The 15343-nt window shown below is 36.3% G+C and overlaps 1 protein-coding gene across 2 annotated transcripts in view; it reads right to left on the bottom strand.

Moving 5' to 3' along the window:
- Positions 1–15343, bottom strand: part of SKAP2 (src kinase associated phosphoprotein 2) — a 119258-nt gene that overhangs the window by 13491 nt on the left and 90424 nt on the right. Inside the window, exon 10 of one of the 2 annotated variants that reach the window (XM_064674488.1) lies at positions 5302–5370. The exons of the other annotated variant lie outside the window; for it this stretch is intronic. Within the exon in view, the coding sequence (XP_064530558.1) occupies positions 5302–5370 (69 nt within the window). The remainder of the gene's footprint in view (positions 1–5301; positions 5371–15343) is intronic. 2 annotated transcript variants of the gene reach the window in all.

The raw sequence follows: 15343 nt of genomic DNA, 5'->3' as shown, positions 1-15343 counted from the left end.
ACTCTACACCATTATTTATAGTTTACAATTTAATCATGATTGGTTCACTTTATTACCAAAAAAATCCTGTTAAAACATCAAGCATCAAGTGATAGAAAGCGTCACGCTATAAAAAAAATAGCAGTATTCAACTTGTGCTCTTTCCTATTTTGGCAAATACTTAGATTTGAACTTTAATACACTCTGTATGAGCAAGAAGAGCTTGTTTTCTATTTTTCCATTTCAGTCTGCATTCTGTGCTATTTTATTTGGATGGCAATACTGTCATAAGGCTAAATATTCACAACCTTGAATTTAAAGCTGCAATGCCAATTACCCACCATTTAATTTTCCATAACTGGTGATTAGGAGCTATGACTTCCTATGTAGTACTAGGGGGTGTTCTGGCTGCCAATGCCTGAATTCTTCTGTCCTCACCCCAAAAGCAGCAATTAGATACACATATAAAGCTCCCAACCACTCAGAAATATGATTTGGTTACTCTAAAATGCCTAGACATTATCATTTCAAGAGGAAGGCAGAATCACTTTGAAGTGAATCGCTTTGAAGTGTTGCTTCTCCAAATTTTGGCCTTTCCTATTTTTTTACTCCATTATTTACCAATTTAGCATTAGACACTTATAACAGTAACACAGGTTAGCGCAAAATTAATTTGTGATAAATATTAAATCAGAATCTCTCCTTCATGTTTTGATATCGTACTGATCACAGTTCCCAACTCTTATCTTGTAAAAGATAACATAAGCCCACGTGAGTATAAACAAAAAGAGCTATTTCAGTATATCCCACCTTTCAAATCTTTGAGCAGTTAGTTTATTGATTTGGTTTAAAATACATTAATCAGGATTTTTACTTCTTCAGAACTGCACTGAAAGAAATCAAGACTTTTCATGCTGACCTTTACCACTTTGAGCTCTGTTCTTACCTTTGTGTGCCTGAAGTAACTCCTGTTAACACTAATGGGAGTTGCAACAGAAGAGACACTGCAGTGGGGGACACACATCTCTCCCTATATGTTCATCATGAGCATTTAATTGAGTCTTAAAGTGGGAAAGCAAATCAACTAAGAACATGGCAACACTGGAAAAGATGCATTTTAAAATAAGTTTATTGCAACAATGACAATGTTGACCACAGACTAACCAGGACTCTGTGCCCTCATTTGTGAATTCAATATAAACTAAGGTCATTTAAATCAGAAAGCCACATTTTTCAGACAAACATATACCAGTATATCAGGAGCACAGAAACAAAAAACAGGGAAAGAAAGTAAGAGTTTTAAGTTTGTAAACAACTATGCTGGTCTTCCAAGAAGTGTTAATTTCAAATTTAAAAACCCCTCTTATGCCCACCAGCACAAATTTCTCCAAATTCTGTAAGAGCAACTACACACACATAAAAGATAACTGTAAATGTAACTTCAGATTTTATACATCTAAAGTGAATAATGCTTCATAATATGATTCATAGTGCCTCACAAACACAAGGGTAGAATAAAAAAAACTTGCAAAAACCTCTGCAAAACAGAAGCCCATTCTTTCTTACTTCAGTCCCTCTTTCAGTTTGAGAAGACCCTGACAAATTTCATTTTATTGCCTCTGAAGAACGGTATATAACAAAACCATGGGGCCTGTGTAAAGGAATTTGTTATTTATATGGTAATGAAATAATATGGAGCTTCTTAAATACATATAATACCTGAAAACAGATGGATTTAGCATCAAGAACTTACGTGCTCATTAGAGTTCAAATTCAAAAGGTATTGATTTTCCAGTATTACTCTGTCACAATCACACTCTAATCTCATATACTATGAAATGTCACGTGCCTTAAAAATACTATGATGACATAATCACTAAACTAAAGTCTGTCATATTTTAAAGTTATGGTCATTCAGGCCACAAAACGAATAAGACATGATTAAAAAAAAGTTAAGTGTGTGGCAGAGGGCAGAAAGCAGTTTGTATTTACCTACCCATTGCTTTTAAGATTAGCAATGACAAGAAATGGGTAAGCAAGATTTTGGATAGTTTTTTTCTTCAGAAAATACTTCTTTTATTCTAGGACAGCTATCTGGATTAACTACTATCCAACAGTTTCCAATACTCTTCCAAAAAGAATTCCTCATGGTTTTCTTCTGCCATCTCTGTTTTTCCAGTAACAGTAATAGCAACAATAGATATTTTTGTCCAATATATTGATGAAAACACTTCAGAGTTTGACAGATCAAAAGGCAATGTCTGCCAGTCTCTTTGACAGTAGTCTCAGACTGCTTATTTCACTGAAAAACGCTGGCATCTGTGAACACATCCTTGAAGAAAGAAAGGTGAACAGTTCAGGTAAAAAAAAAATCTGACAAATATATCACTCAAGCATGCACCACAAATATTACTGTTTAAAACTTAAGAATGCCCATGAATTACTCAAGGGAAAAAAATTACAATAACATTCCAAAAACCACAAAAGACATAGGGAAGAAAAAATATGAAAAAATATGAAAATGCACTACCTAAAACATTAGAATAAATGTGATTGTGTCTGATTTCCATTTCAACACTGATGGCATCTAAGTTAGCAAACCCTGCTATGGTAGTGATTTAGAGCTAGTAGTTGTATTATTTGCCTATGCATCACTTGCGGAATGAAGGAATACATATGTATGCTTTCCTTTCACAACCATGGTCCACTGCCTAGTATATTAAACAGCTGGCCATTCTGACTCATGTTCTTCAACTCATTAATAAGATTCTTCAAAAGTTAATAGCATCAGATTTGAAGATTACTTAACAATATTTGAAAAATACAAACTGTATCCCCTTTTATTAATGATGTGCTCAATATTTACCATACTGAAGGCTTAAAGATGGAGATACAGGTGAAGTTCAAAATTAATGCTACCAGAATGAGTATCTTACATAAGTGACTCTTGGTGTTCAGTCTCAATGCCCAGACAAGCCAAACCCTGTTAAAGAACACTGGTGTTTGTTCTGACGATGTCCTAAACTGCAAAAAATGCCTTACTTGCCATTTATCCCACAGGCCAGAAAAGTTAGGAAATAAGGGAAAAATAATTATAGTGTATTTATTTGGACTCAAACTCTAATCTAGCTCAAACTGTTCAGTATTATCTTTCTCTTACTGCTCCTTAGTTACTCTAAAATCAACATATTTACACTGATACAGCACAAAACATGCCACTTATTGAAACAGTGATTGTGGGAAAGATAATGGGTAGATAGTCATAGCAAGAAAGACCAAGCAAGCCATAATTGAAACTCTTCAATGCTTTGGTATTTTAAAATAATTAGGTCACTAGCAATTAATGTAAAGCTATCCAGCAGCAACAGTCTGCATCGAGACCGACAGAATAAGAAGAACTCAAGTCTGCAAGTTAATTGAAGCAGAGATATGTTAGGACAAGAAAAGAGTAGGAAAAAAAGAAACCTTTTTTGCACTTATCAGCCTGAGCTCACAGACAATTTACAGAATATTTTCTGTGAAGTTCAGGTTTAGTAAAGCTAGGCAATAAATTAAATTTAAGAATGTATGCACTGTTTGCGTGGACAATCACAAAATAATCTTGAGTCAAGTCAGATACTTATGATGTGATGGCCATCAGAAATACTCATGTCAACTCAGCCCTAAAGTCAAAAAAATTACCACTATTAAATAGTGAAATATGTAAGATCAGATGAGAAAGTTATTGCTTGGAATGAATCTGATATCTGGAGGGGAACTGCTCTAGTATTTTCAAAGACATTACACAAACACTAGTAGAATTGATAGGGCTGTTCTCATAGCAGTTAAAACTTTTCAAAACTCTAGATGCTAAGGTTTTGATTTCTTAAAAGTATGACCAATTAGAACTTCAGGAAGATATATTAGTGAAAAAACCCAATGCTGTTGGCAACTTTATAATTGGATTGACCCCATGCTCCATTATGACAACACACTCTTATAATTACAGTAATGTCTAAATGAGTACTAAATATTAAGGCTGTAATGAGTCATGTTGTTTTACACATGTTTTTAGCAGAGCACAATGCTAACAGCATCTGATGACTTGGCTCTTGTTTCCTTTCCAAGAAAAGTAACCCAAAACTCCTCACAGCAACCTGTTCCTGCTTTCCTGTGTGGGTCAGGAAATCAGGCCTCTGTTTCCTCTCCACATGTTGCAACAGGAAGAGCACTGCAGAGCTACTTCCTAAAGGAACTCTTCTTGCCCACCCCTTCCTTGACAGCCCTGAAAGAATTATGTGTATTATGTACGATGGGGGAAGGAGAGCCAGATTGCATGTCAGTGCAGGTCACAGTTACAATGCAGCAGATCTCAAAAAGGTGTAAGGTCTGATAAGGAGCAGTCTTCACTACTTGCTGTGTCAAATCACCAGTAGTTTATCTAAAGGTCTGCACCCTTGAAACACAAATATATCTTGTTTTTAAGCATAACTGGAAATACCTTTCTGTCAAGAAAACTTGTCTGGCCATATGACTTTACATGGTGTATGCAGTTATTTTTCCAGTCCCAGAGATAATTAGCACAAGGGCAGTTTGCCAAGCTAAAGCTGAGAGAATATCCTTCACAGCCTTTCTGGGCATTTCTGTCCTTTTCCAATTTTCATGCTGCTGTCACTGGACTCTGGCATTTCTTACCCAATTCATTTGCTTTCTGTGGTAATCATATGCAATGAAGATATGCATGGCCAACATTTAAACAGGCTGCAGATCAATTAGTGGTCTTAAGTTTATCTGATTTTTATCAAAGAAGACAGAGCTTTGGGTCGATTGTCAGAGCCTGTGTCAAGTTGACCTTTTCAGAGACGTCTACATTGCCAGTCCCTTGGGCAACTTGTTGTCCCCTGTTAGTCTCTGAATGGCAGAAGTCTGTTCTGCTCAAGCACAAAGTATACACAGATGTCTATATTACATTCTTATAGGTTTGACAGCAACTGCATGTTGTATCTATAAACTGTCCTTTAGCAGTGACACTTCCTCAATGATGATAAGCTAATTTATGCAACTAAATCTCCTTTGTGCAGAAATGAAAGCTAATTGAGTCATTACAAAGTAATTCAGGAAGGAATACCTTGTATAAATTGGCTTACTTTATAAATCCTTCTCAAGTGGTTTTCATGCATCCTAAGTGGTGCTAAGCAGTTTTGCTGCCATCACATACTCGGGTAAAAAGACAGCTTTACAGAGCTATAAAAACATTATTTTAAAACACCAAATGGAAGAGACAAGAAAATAAAGGTAAAAATAAAGAGCATAAACAAAATAGAGAGGAAAAGTTTTAATTACCTGAATCAGTGCTAACATCCTCCTCGCTCTCTTGTCTTGGCACTTCAGCCTTTGAAGGAACCTGTTCTTCTGCAAAACACATAACTGCAGATGAAACTTCGAAGGGACGCCTCAGCTGACAGGAATTACAGCCCCCATCAGTCCGAAAGCCACACTCTACATTTCCAGATTGTAAACTGTGTTTACTATTTTACATTTATACAGAAGTTGGAACATTGTTATTTCTGTGGTTTCCCCCACCCATCCAAACACTCCAAGAGCTTTCTTTCAAAATCTCAATTACGAACATCTGTTTCCCTTTTCACTCTCCTCTGAGGGTAATCATATAGAGAGCTGCAGTTCTGCTGTTTTTCAGTCATTCTGAGACAATTAGAATGAGGGTCATCTTCTGCTACATACACTTCTTGCCAGGATAAAGAAAATGAAACCGAGGATTGAAAAAGTATCCCCAGCCCACGAAAGAACTCCGTTCTTAAGAGCAGTATGCAGAGAAGGCAGAGGACATCTCACCTTCAGCACTGTCTTACATACACACTAACTTGACATCTGCATGATGGGAACACAGCCACTATAGATGCCATGCCTTCACTGCTCCTGCCCACTGTGCTTGACCATGGTTTTAAGCAAGTCAAACTGTATCAAACAGCTTAGTGCAAGTTTAGGGACAAGAAAAGAGAAAGCCTGGCAGCGATTGGCTCTGGAGCATGTTTTCTGGCTAGCAAGCTTGGAACACACTGAAATCCCCACAGGCAATTTCGAAAGATGTGCTCCATACTTCCTGTCCAGCACAGACAGGGAATTCTCTCATGCCCAGACTCTCACTTAAGTAAATCCACACTCCATTCAGTACAGGGACAACAGATCTGCTTCTCACATTTCACAGTCAACAATTGTGTTGATGAGGCAAAAAAGGGAAAAAACTATGAGGTTTTTAGCTGTATTCTGTCTTTAGGTTCATAAGGAAATAGAAACAAATTTATCTTTGCATTTACAGTATATCAAAACTGACAAGGCTGCTGTATGAATGAGGAAATAGTATATTGATAAACTCACTTCTCAAACAAGAACTGGACTTCTAATACATTTAAATTATTTGCCTTTGCTACTCATCACATCTTACACAGATAGTCATGCTTCTTTTTAAGGCACACATTTCAGCAACTAATTTTAATATTTTACTAATGACAGACAACAGACAAATAACTCACAGCTTTTAAAATGTTCCTTATTGTGCAACTTTTATGTAATTGCCCATATACTTTGACAAAGAGTGAATTTTATATGAACAGTTCAAAGGATTTTTAGCCTTGTAAAAATTTAATCTATCCACAAGACTGTTCTTGCAAACATTAAAGCAGATGTTTAAAGCACGAGAGTCGACCTGTTGGAATGAGTATGCATAATTGCTGCTAACCTCTATACACAGTCCTACAAATATTACAGTTACATCAGTCACTCCACAAAGAGTTTTGAAATTCTACCCTAGTAAGCCAGCAAGAGTTTTTGCTCTCTGACTCTTGACTAGTTAAAAGTCTGGTCAGGATGATTATAAACTATTATTTAAGCCAATGGGGGAGGGGAGGCGGAATCAAAAAAAAACCCCTAACAATAGAACAGGAGAAATCTGAAGCTGCAGTACTCACAAAACACTCTAAACTATTTACTGCATTCCCCTACTTGGCATTAACACTTGTTGCATATTTCCAAGTATGCTCATTTGTTTATTTTAAGAACTCACAAATGGAGCATAAATGGCAAAAATGCATCTCTATGTGCTGTCCAGAGCACTAGGAGGCACTGATATTCTGTGGCTTCCCTACCACGGTTGTACCACTCACAGGGAGTAGTATCCCAGTATCAGTCACATTTTCTAGGATTGCTCCCTTTTCCCAGAACATTTCAGCTTCATCCAACACACACTGTATTATATTATACTTTGATTAAATAAATGTTGATATTACATGTTACTGAATGTTTGGACCTAAATCAGCTCATGTGTTGAATGTACCGTGGATTTTAACTCACTTGTCATGGTCATCAGACCAGCTTAAACTGAGGACTAACTAAGTAGAGAGTATCTCAACTGAAGTAAAACAGCAGCAGAGGTTGGAAGAGACTTTTTCATAAGGTCCAGCTGAATACATGTAGATTGCACTGTGGCTTCATGGAAAAATTTAGAATATATGCATTCCCCTGAAAGATGTATTTCCTAGAGACAAGAGTTCACCAGATCCACATCTGAAATATGGAAATATCTGAATCAAAGCTTTTTGAATACCAAAAAGGTCCTAAATTCAAACAAAGACTGTCCATATTCACATATGGGTTTGGACTCCAACCATCCACGCTTATTCCACTTTGCTTTACACTACAAAGTTGTCACAGAGAGGACAAACTCTCAGGTGCAATGATGCTGAAAGAGGTACTCTTTCAGCTGCTAATGGGCATTCAGCCCATGGTACCAGGCTGAAGTGACTCCATAGGAAGCCTCCTCTGAAACATGCACTGCAAACATCAGGTCCTTGGCACAAACCTGCGCAAATGGTCCACCCTACTTCCTAATACAATCATGGAGCAGTTGTAATAGGCTTGGCTTAGGGTAGTAAAAAAGAACCTGTGGTTCTTTCTAATGTTTTCTGGTATTATGTCCTGAAGCAGTAACTGTGTGCAGGAGGTATCCTTTAAACACAGCAACCTCAATTACCTCATGAATTACAGCTGCAGTCTGATGCAACACACTAAAGTTTGTGTTGCAACATGGTATAGAGTCAAAAGATGAAAAATTAAATTAAAAAATACAGTAGAAGTCCTTCTGTTTTTTTTAAGATACTATGTATAAGGACCTATGCATCCCTACAAAATAATCTGGTCCAATTTTTAATCCTCTGTATCTCTTCTTCACGCCATCACTACACTGCAGTGAGAAAATATTCTTTTGCACCTTCTCAATATGTCAAAATGAGACTAATCTACACTAATCAAACCAGTGAAGTCTTCCAGAGCTGTAGATCCAAAGAACTCTTATGATACAGATTATGTTCCCTACTCTGCTGATACTTTAATAGCAAACAATCTACAAAATTCTTGTGACAATGCAACAAGGAACTAACTATATTTGTTGCAGGTTTTTTCATTTAGTCCATGAAAGTTGTTGAAAATAACTTACTTATTCAATTTCCAGTCAAAAGAAAAAAATCACCCAATCACAGATAATTCTACCATCCACAAAATTTAAAAAGTGAACAATGAATTCTACACTTGGTGAGGCTTTTCATGTTAATCCATTGATTTTTTTTTCCTTCCAATTTCTTTTTCTTAAAGGGGGAGGGTAAAAAAAATCAGACTACTTGACTATAAAATGGATAAGAGTTTGGCTTCAATAGCACATTCCTCCAATGGAATGTGGTATTTCCATGATAAATATGCATAAAATTAGCAGTTTCCTCTACTAACAACTATCTTTTTATATTAGACTCTAATTTAATGCCATTATTATTAGGTATTTTATAGTCTTCTAGTTTGTGACACATTGTCATTGCACAATACTAGTTTATACCTTGGATAATCCCAGTTTGTGGGTTAATATACTCTATTCAACACTTCAAAAACAGTAAACAAAACCAGCTCAGCTATGCAGCAAAATCTACCAAACCACACAGATGGTTATAAGCTTTTCATTGTGTGGTTTCCATAGCAATCATATTGCAAATCTGGAAGCTACTTGCAAATAAGCAGCTTGTATTTACAAGCCTTTGGGCTGCAGCATGGAACACAACAACATGTGCAGTTATTATTCCAATCACATATTGTTAGAAAAATCATTGGAAGATGTTTTGATCAGTTCAGATAAAAACTACTGCAGTGAACTAATTTTTCATCTATTTCATAATGATACGAGCAATCACACACTTGTAATGCACATTCATTATCTTCATTTGAAATCTCACTGTGGTGTCAGAAGGTCATAAGCATACAAACAAGTCTTGTAAGACAGACCCCTCACAAAAACACTTCTATTAGTAAATAATCAATTAAAAAAACCCTTGTAGTGTCTTTACTGTTGTACTTGGCAGGGAAGAGAGATGCATGAAAAAAAACAGGTGTGTACATGAACTCTGCTGACATTCAGTATGACAGGTCTACACTGCTTTGCACATGAAAAGTAAAAGATACAATAGTGGGTTAACACCAAGAGTATTACTCCTACACACTGCTTTTTTGCTACCAAATAATGATTCTGCACAAATGCAAACAAGAACTTTTGAACCCAAATAAGTGCTTACCGTGGAAAAGAGTCAAGACCTTTTCTCTCACAGATTTAAAATTTTATGAATTGACCCACCCTCATAACAGATGGGTTATTACTCTAACAAGAAACATTAATCAACCCAGCTATATAATTTTTAAAAAATTAGCAAGCACTGGCTTGTTTACAAACAAGACTATTTGTTTAGAGAAACATTTAATATTTCCAGAGAAGGAGCAATAAACACACAAAATTTAAGAACAAGATTGTTTGTATAATTTGGCCAAACTGACACCTTCTGCTAGCATTAGTAGTGAGAGCTAGTGATCATCTGGGGTCAAAGGAATGAGTATTAACGCCCTGGTTTATGCAGGGCCAGCAAGTTGCCTTAGCTGAGGACAGTGGTCCCCAGCCTTGGGGATGGGGTCCTCTGCAGCATTCTCACCATACACACCTGTACATGCCTATACCCTTCACCCAAACTCTTTCAGCATTTTAGCCTAAGCAGCTTGATAGCCCAGAAGTCCTTCATGCTTTATCCTAGGCTTACTTGCCTTGGTGTGCATTTATAATGGCAGGGATTTTCGTTTCTGGTGTCTTCTTTTAAACTCCAGATCCACCCACTCTGTATGGAGAGAGCTCCAAATTCAGTTAGTAAAACTCTAGCTTTGCTAATCCTACAATATTCCCAGAGATCTGTCCCTTTCCCCCAGCTCCTCTTGGACATGGCAGATTACTGGAAGATTTACACACAGCTTCTTGACATTTCACCCTGCATTCCCATTAGCAGCCTAGTGTACTCTGTAAACAATGAAACAGCTTAGAAAAGGATGCTGAAGGTGCTATTCTTTAGCCATAGTGTGAGATCTTGGGGGCAGCAGAGAGGGGGACACAGACTATTGTTTTATTAAAGCTCCATCTGACTGTACTAGAGTGCATGGTTTGAGAATGAAAATGCCTCCAGGACAATGACAGAAGTGGGTAACAAGTTGGTTGCTATTTAGAGAAGAGATAAACGTAAGAATTTCTTACCATGACAGAAGAGAGGACAAATTTTATTCCTACTTCTATGGGTTAGCTAGTTATCACCCAACAGCTCAAACAGAGAAGTGCATGGCAAACTTGAGTGGAAAAAAAAAAAAACACTTCCACAACACAAGCAGAGGAGATAGTGATAGAAATGGGTCATCCAAACACAGGCTAAACACTGGGATTGCAGATGAGGTAACATCATCATATAAGCAGAAGCAGAAGTTGCATCTGAATAAATGGTCACCACTACACTCAAAAATATGATGGGAAGGAAATAGGCAATACAGAATTGTATTCCAAGATCTCCAGAAAGAAATCTCTGAGTTACGAACAACATAAAAATACATTTTAATGAAAAATATTATGCATACTAAGATGCTTCAGTTTTATTTGAGGACAACCCATGCCAATTCCTAGCACAAATTTCTCCCAACACATGATCCAAGTCTGATTCCAACATGGAGGCAAAAGGTTTCATTCAAATATACTACAAGCTAAACTGGATGGGACTTAAAACTAACACTTTTGCACAAGTTTTAACCAGTTCTTTGAAAACAACCATTATTTAAATTCTGAAGTGGAGTATATGCACCACTCTATGTTCAACCAGTAGACGGTAACAGAAGTCTGCTATTAATATTAACAATGTCCTTACCTCCCAATGGCCTTGAATAAATAGCACTGGCTGTACAAAGTGAAAAAGCTAAAATCATTAAATACTTAGAGATAGACAGGACCAGTGGACATTGCTCAGTCTAACACTCTGCTCTAAGAAAGTTACATACTTCAATCAGGTTTCTAGGAAACAGCATTTGGCTTCTTTTGGTACTTCACACTAAGCTGTTCAGCAGCAGCTTATAAGGGTCTGTGCATTTTAATAGCTTACGTATGAGACAGCTGAAACTAATGACTTTATAGAACAAGATTAGCTCAAATTACTCAGTTTTCTCCAGATCTTACCAAGTTTCCAGATGTGAGGTTTCCTGTATTCCTTGAGAAATCCTGCACTTTTTTTCTCCTCAGCTGCACTTCTTGTATCTCGAAAAGTGCTACTGTACACCACCATTATTCCCAACTGTCTAAGCAATCTGAATAACTAAACCAGCCATCTCAGCTAAAACCGAAGCACTGCCTCCTACTGAGAAGACCTTTGGAAAGCTACCTCATCATCCACACAGAATTTTGTTCTAAATTAACTCAGGATCAGTGCTGCAGGAAAAGGAGGTGAGAAGGAGAAGAAGTGATACCGGAGTACTGGAATGTCACTTAGCCGCTTTCTGGAGAAAAAAAAACTCTCTCAAAACAACCTTTCTGTGACACCATCCAGTGAATATAAGCACATGTTATGGTTTGGCTTAATCAAAACCAAAAAGCAGACATAACACCCCTTCCTAACAAAAGCATTTTGGAGTTAAAGCATTTGCTAAACTAAAGAGTAAAGTAAACAAAAAAAATTCTCAGTCCCAATAGGGACAATACAAACGCACTTCAAGGCTGCAGTTCTCTAGTGTTGAACACAATAACATTGTTTGGATCATACAACTATTGCCATGAAGAATAATAAAAGAGTGAAGTAGTAGAGAGAAATGAGTACATTTGAAGAACTGTTTGAGAAAAACAAATGTCTCTTTCTAAATACATTTGTGAAAAGGACACCGCATTTCTCCTACATTACTACACACAGTGCCATCCACATGACCTACACTAGCACAATGGATTAAAAAGTCATGCTTTTAAAAGCCAGAAGGTATTTTATAACCTCTCCCTACTTTACTGGGAAAAAACCAAGCAACAAAATATTCTTCTACAGAAAGTATTTTTTTATAATGTTTTAGGGCAGACAGGATGAAGACTAAGTGATCAAAGAACACATCTCTGTCCTTGAAGGAAAAACAGCTCCTCTCAGGCAAAACAGAAAACTGAGCACTGTTAGCAGGGTCATCCACAGTTGCTGCAAAGTGGATCTTCTCACTCTACCATGTACCATATTACCAATTTTCAGGAAATGTAGGAGAATGCTTTGCTTTATTTACCTTCCCTACTTGCTGAGACCTGAATGTATGTTAACAGCTTTCCTCTTTCTTTTTCTTTCCTTTCCCCAGTACCAAGTGTTCCAGTACGTTTGCTTCCCTGCCCTTGCCCCATTCTGTAGTCACAGCCAATAAATATCCTCTTCAGACCCTCCAAATTTTGTACATTTACCAAACACAGAGGGTATTAGTATGAAAGTTGCTCTTTCCAGGGCTTCACAAGACCCTTCAGGCTTCCAGAAAAAATTACCACAGTGGGAGGAAAAATGTTCTCAGTCACTTGAACAACAGAACAGAATATATTCACTAGGACAACTGAACAATTCACAGAGGTACAGGCAATTCCTCGTTCCAGTTATGAATATATGAAGATTTCATGAACTCAGCTTGCCCCTTGGAGCTCCCCTCGCAAATAAGCAGTCTTCAGTCATGTTTTGAGTGACAGCTGAATCAAGTTGTCCAGTTCCTAGTTGTCCAGTTCCTAGCATTAGTCTTCCAAACAACAAATAATCTAAAATCTCCAATTAAACAAACAAACAAACAAACAACCCCCCCCAAATCTTTACATTATCTACATTTCGTTTTTTTCTTAGACAAATATAGGTGCAAAAGAAATAACAGTTTATCCATTTAAGATTAAAGGAGGAAAAAATTGCTAGTCTGACAGAATTAGGAGGAACGGAAGTATGTAAAATCTCAATTACATCAACAGCAAGCTTAGGAGGAGAAGAGGTAGAAAAAAGGCAGGAAAAGCAGGAGTACCTACCAGGGAAGACCATTTAGAATGCCTCATTTTGGAATACTAAAATTTCTTTGACAAAATGATCTAATTATTATTAATAAAATTCAATACAAATATGCCAAAGTGCAATGTGCACTGCATAGAAATAAGAGATGGGTTTTGCACTGACCTTTTTATTTCCTCATGAAGAAAGACCCCATAATACTAATTCTTCTCAAGAGAAAAGATAAAGGTCATCATAAGCAAGTTCAATCGTGGATATGCACACAATGATTATAATGAAGAATAAAAGAAATTACAGAGAGATCCACTTCCAGAAACTCATTCATTCATATCCCATTTTTATATTCACAGACTTTTTTTGTATTTACAAATAAAGTCACTATTTCATGGGGGTTTTTTTCAGAAATCAACTATCTCAGTATGCTAAGTGAACTGGTCAGAATATATTACACTCAGAAAACAAAAAAAAATATTTGATGGGTCATCAAACCAGGTGAAAATTTCTTAAGTGACTTCAGAATCCAGCTCCTTACAAGTTCCTTAAGTTTGATTAGTAGTTTTTTAAATGTTACCTGTACTTTTTTGATCAAGACATTAGATAACAACTTCCTCACCTGAACAGAAGCATCTCTGAAGGTAGTTTCATGTCAAATTTCAACAAAAGTACAATTTTGGTCCCACTTGTAAAAGTGTTCCTAAAGTTTCAAATTTGGCATACAAAATCGAGGCATCTTACCTAAATCCACATCTAAACATTTAAAGAAGGAATAAAATATTTTAAGATACTGCTCTTACTTCCTCCACAATGTAGAGGAAAGCTTCTGGCTTTAATGTTTCTACAGGCTTATCTAATTATTTAGGTGATTAACAAAAAATGCTTCCTTCTCTGTGCCCCCTCACCCTTACAAAAAAGCAGTTGTAATTATTGGGCAGAATGCAAATTAGTATCTTGAAGGGACAAAACAAACAACAATTTTTAAGTTGAGTCCATGGTTCCATTGTAGGTTCACAGGAATTTGTGTTTTGCTTGCTTAATACATGTGGCATGCACATAAGTACATTCTTACACATAAACATAATAAAGATCTATGTGAATTCACTGTAACTAAAATAAATTTGTTTGTTCTCTCAACCCATAATAGCTCTTAGTTACGTAAACAGTTTAAGTGTTCAACATGACATTTTATAAACCTTATTATTCAAATGTTTTGCTAAAATAAATGTGGTGGCTATTAAAATCTACATAGAAAATATAAATATTTCCCTATGTAAATATATCCAGCAATCAAATATTCAATTAACTCATCTATACTGTATAACTGTACTACAGTGTTATTTGACAATCATGTACTTTGGTTATATTTCTCAGACTTAAATTTATGATAGATAGAAAAAGTCTGTAAATGTCAAGTAAAGTTTCTTATACTCATTGATAGGCAGCAAGACGTAAATTTAAAAGCCATTTCTGAAAATTACATACCCTTAATAGTGACAAATGTGACTTGAGATAATATTTACATACATAGAATTCATAAAGAAAGCATCTTGCTTAAATCATATAATATCCTTTAATAATCTGCATGGTTAATGTATTTGAATTTATACTCTGATTCCAGAAACTAATTTACTCAAAAAAGGGAGAAAAGACAAGGCATAGCTCACTTTAGTGAAAGGAAACACAATACAGTTGTTGGCATGTTTCCACAAGAAAAGTCTGGCTCCCAGATGCTTCTCTCATAGTTCCTTTTAAAATTCTTCTACCAAGGCATTTTTGCATTCCCTGTGTAGATCACTAACTGCACACTGACAAAAAGAAAAAAAAAATTCACCACCTTTCACCCTTTGGGTATTTTCATTAAAAGTAACAAACCTACACCACAGCCACTTTGCACTGTTTATGGCCCAGGCCATTAAATGAAATTACATCAACTATGCTAAACCCTTCCTCCAACTAAAATGATGAAATAAAGTGAAAATATTCTTGCTATG

This window comes from Pseudopipra pipra, chromosome 1 (assembly GCF_036250125.1).
Source record: "Pseudopipra pipra isolate bDixPip1 chromosome 1, bDixPip1.hap1, whole genome shotgun sequence".
In the NCBI taxonomy this organism is placed as follows: Eukaryota; Metazoa; Chordata; class Aves; order Passeriformes; family Pipridae; genus Pseudopipra; species Pseudopipra pipra.
The sequence above is the reverse complement of the archived record's forward strand: the minus strand, read 5'-3'. Positions and strand labels throughout refer to the sequence as shown.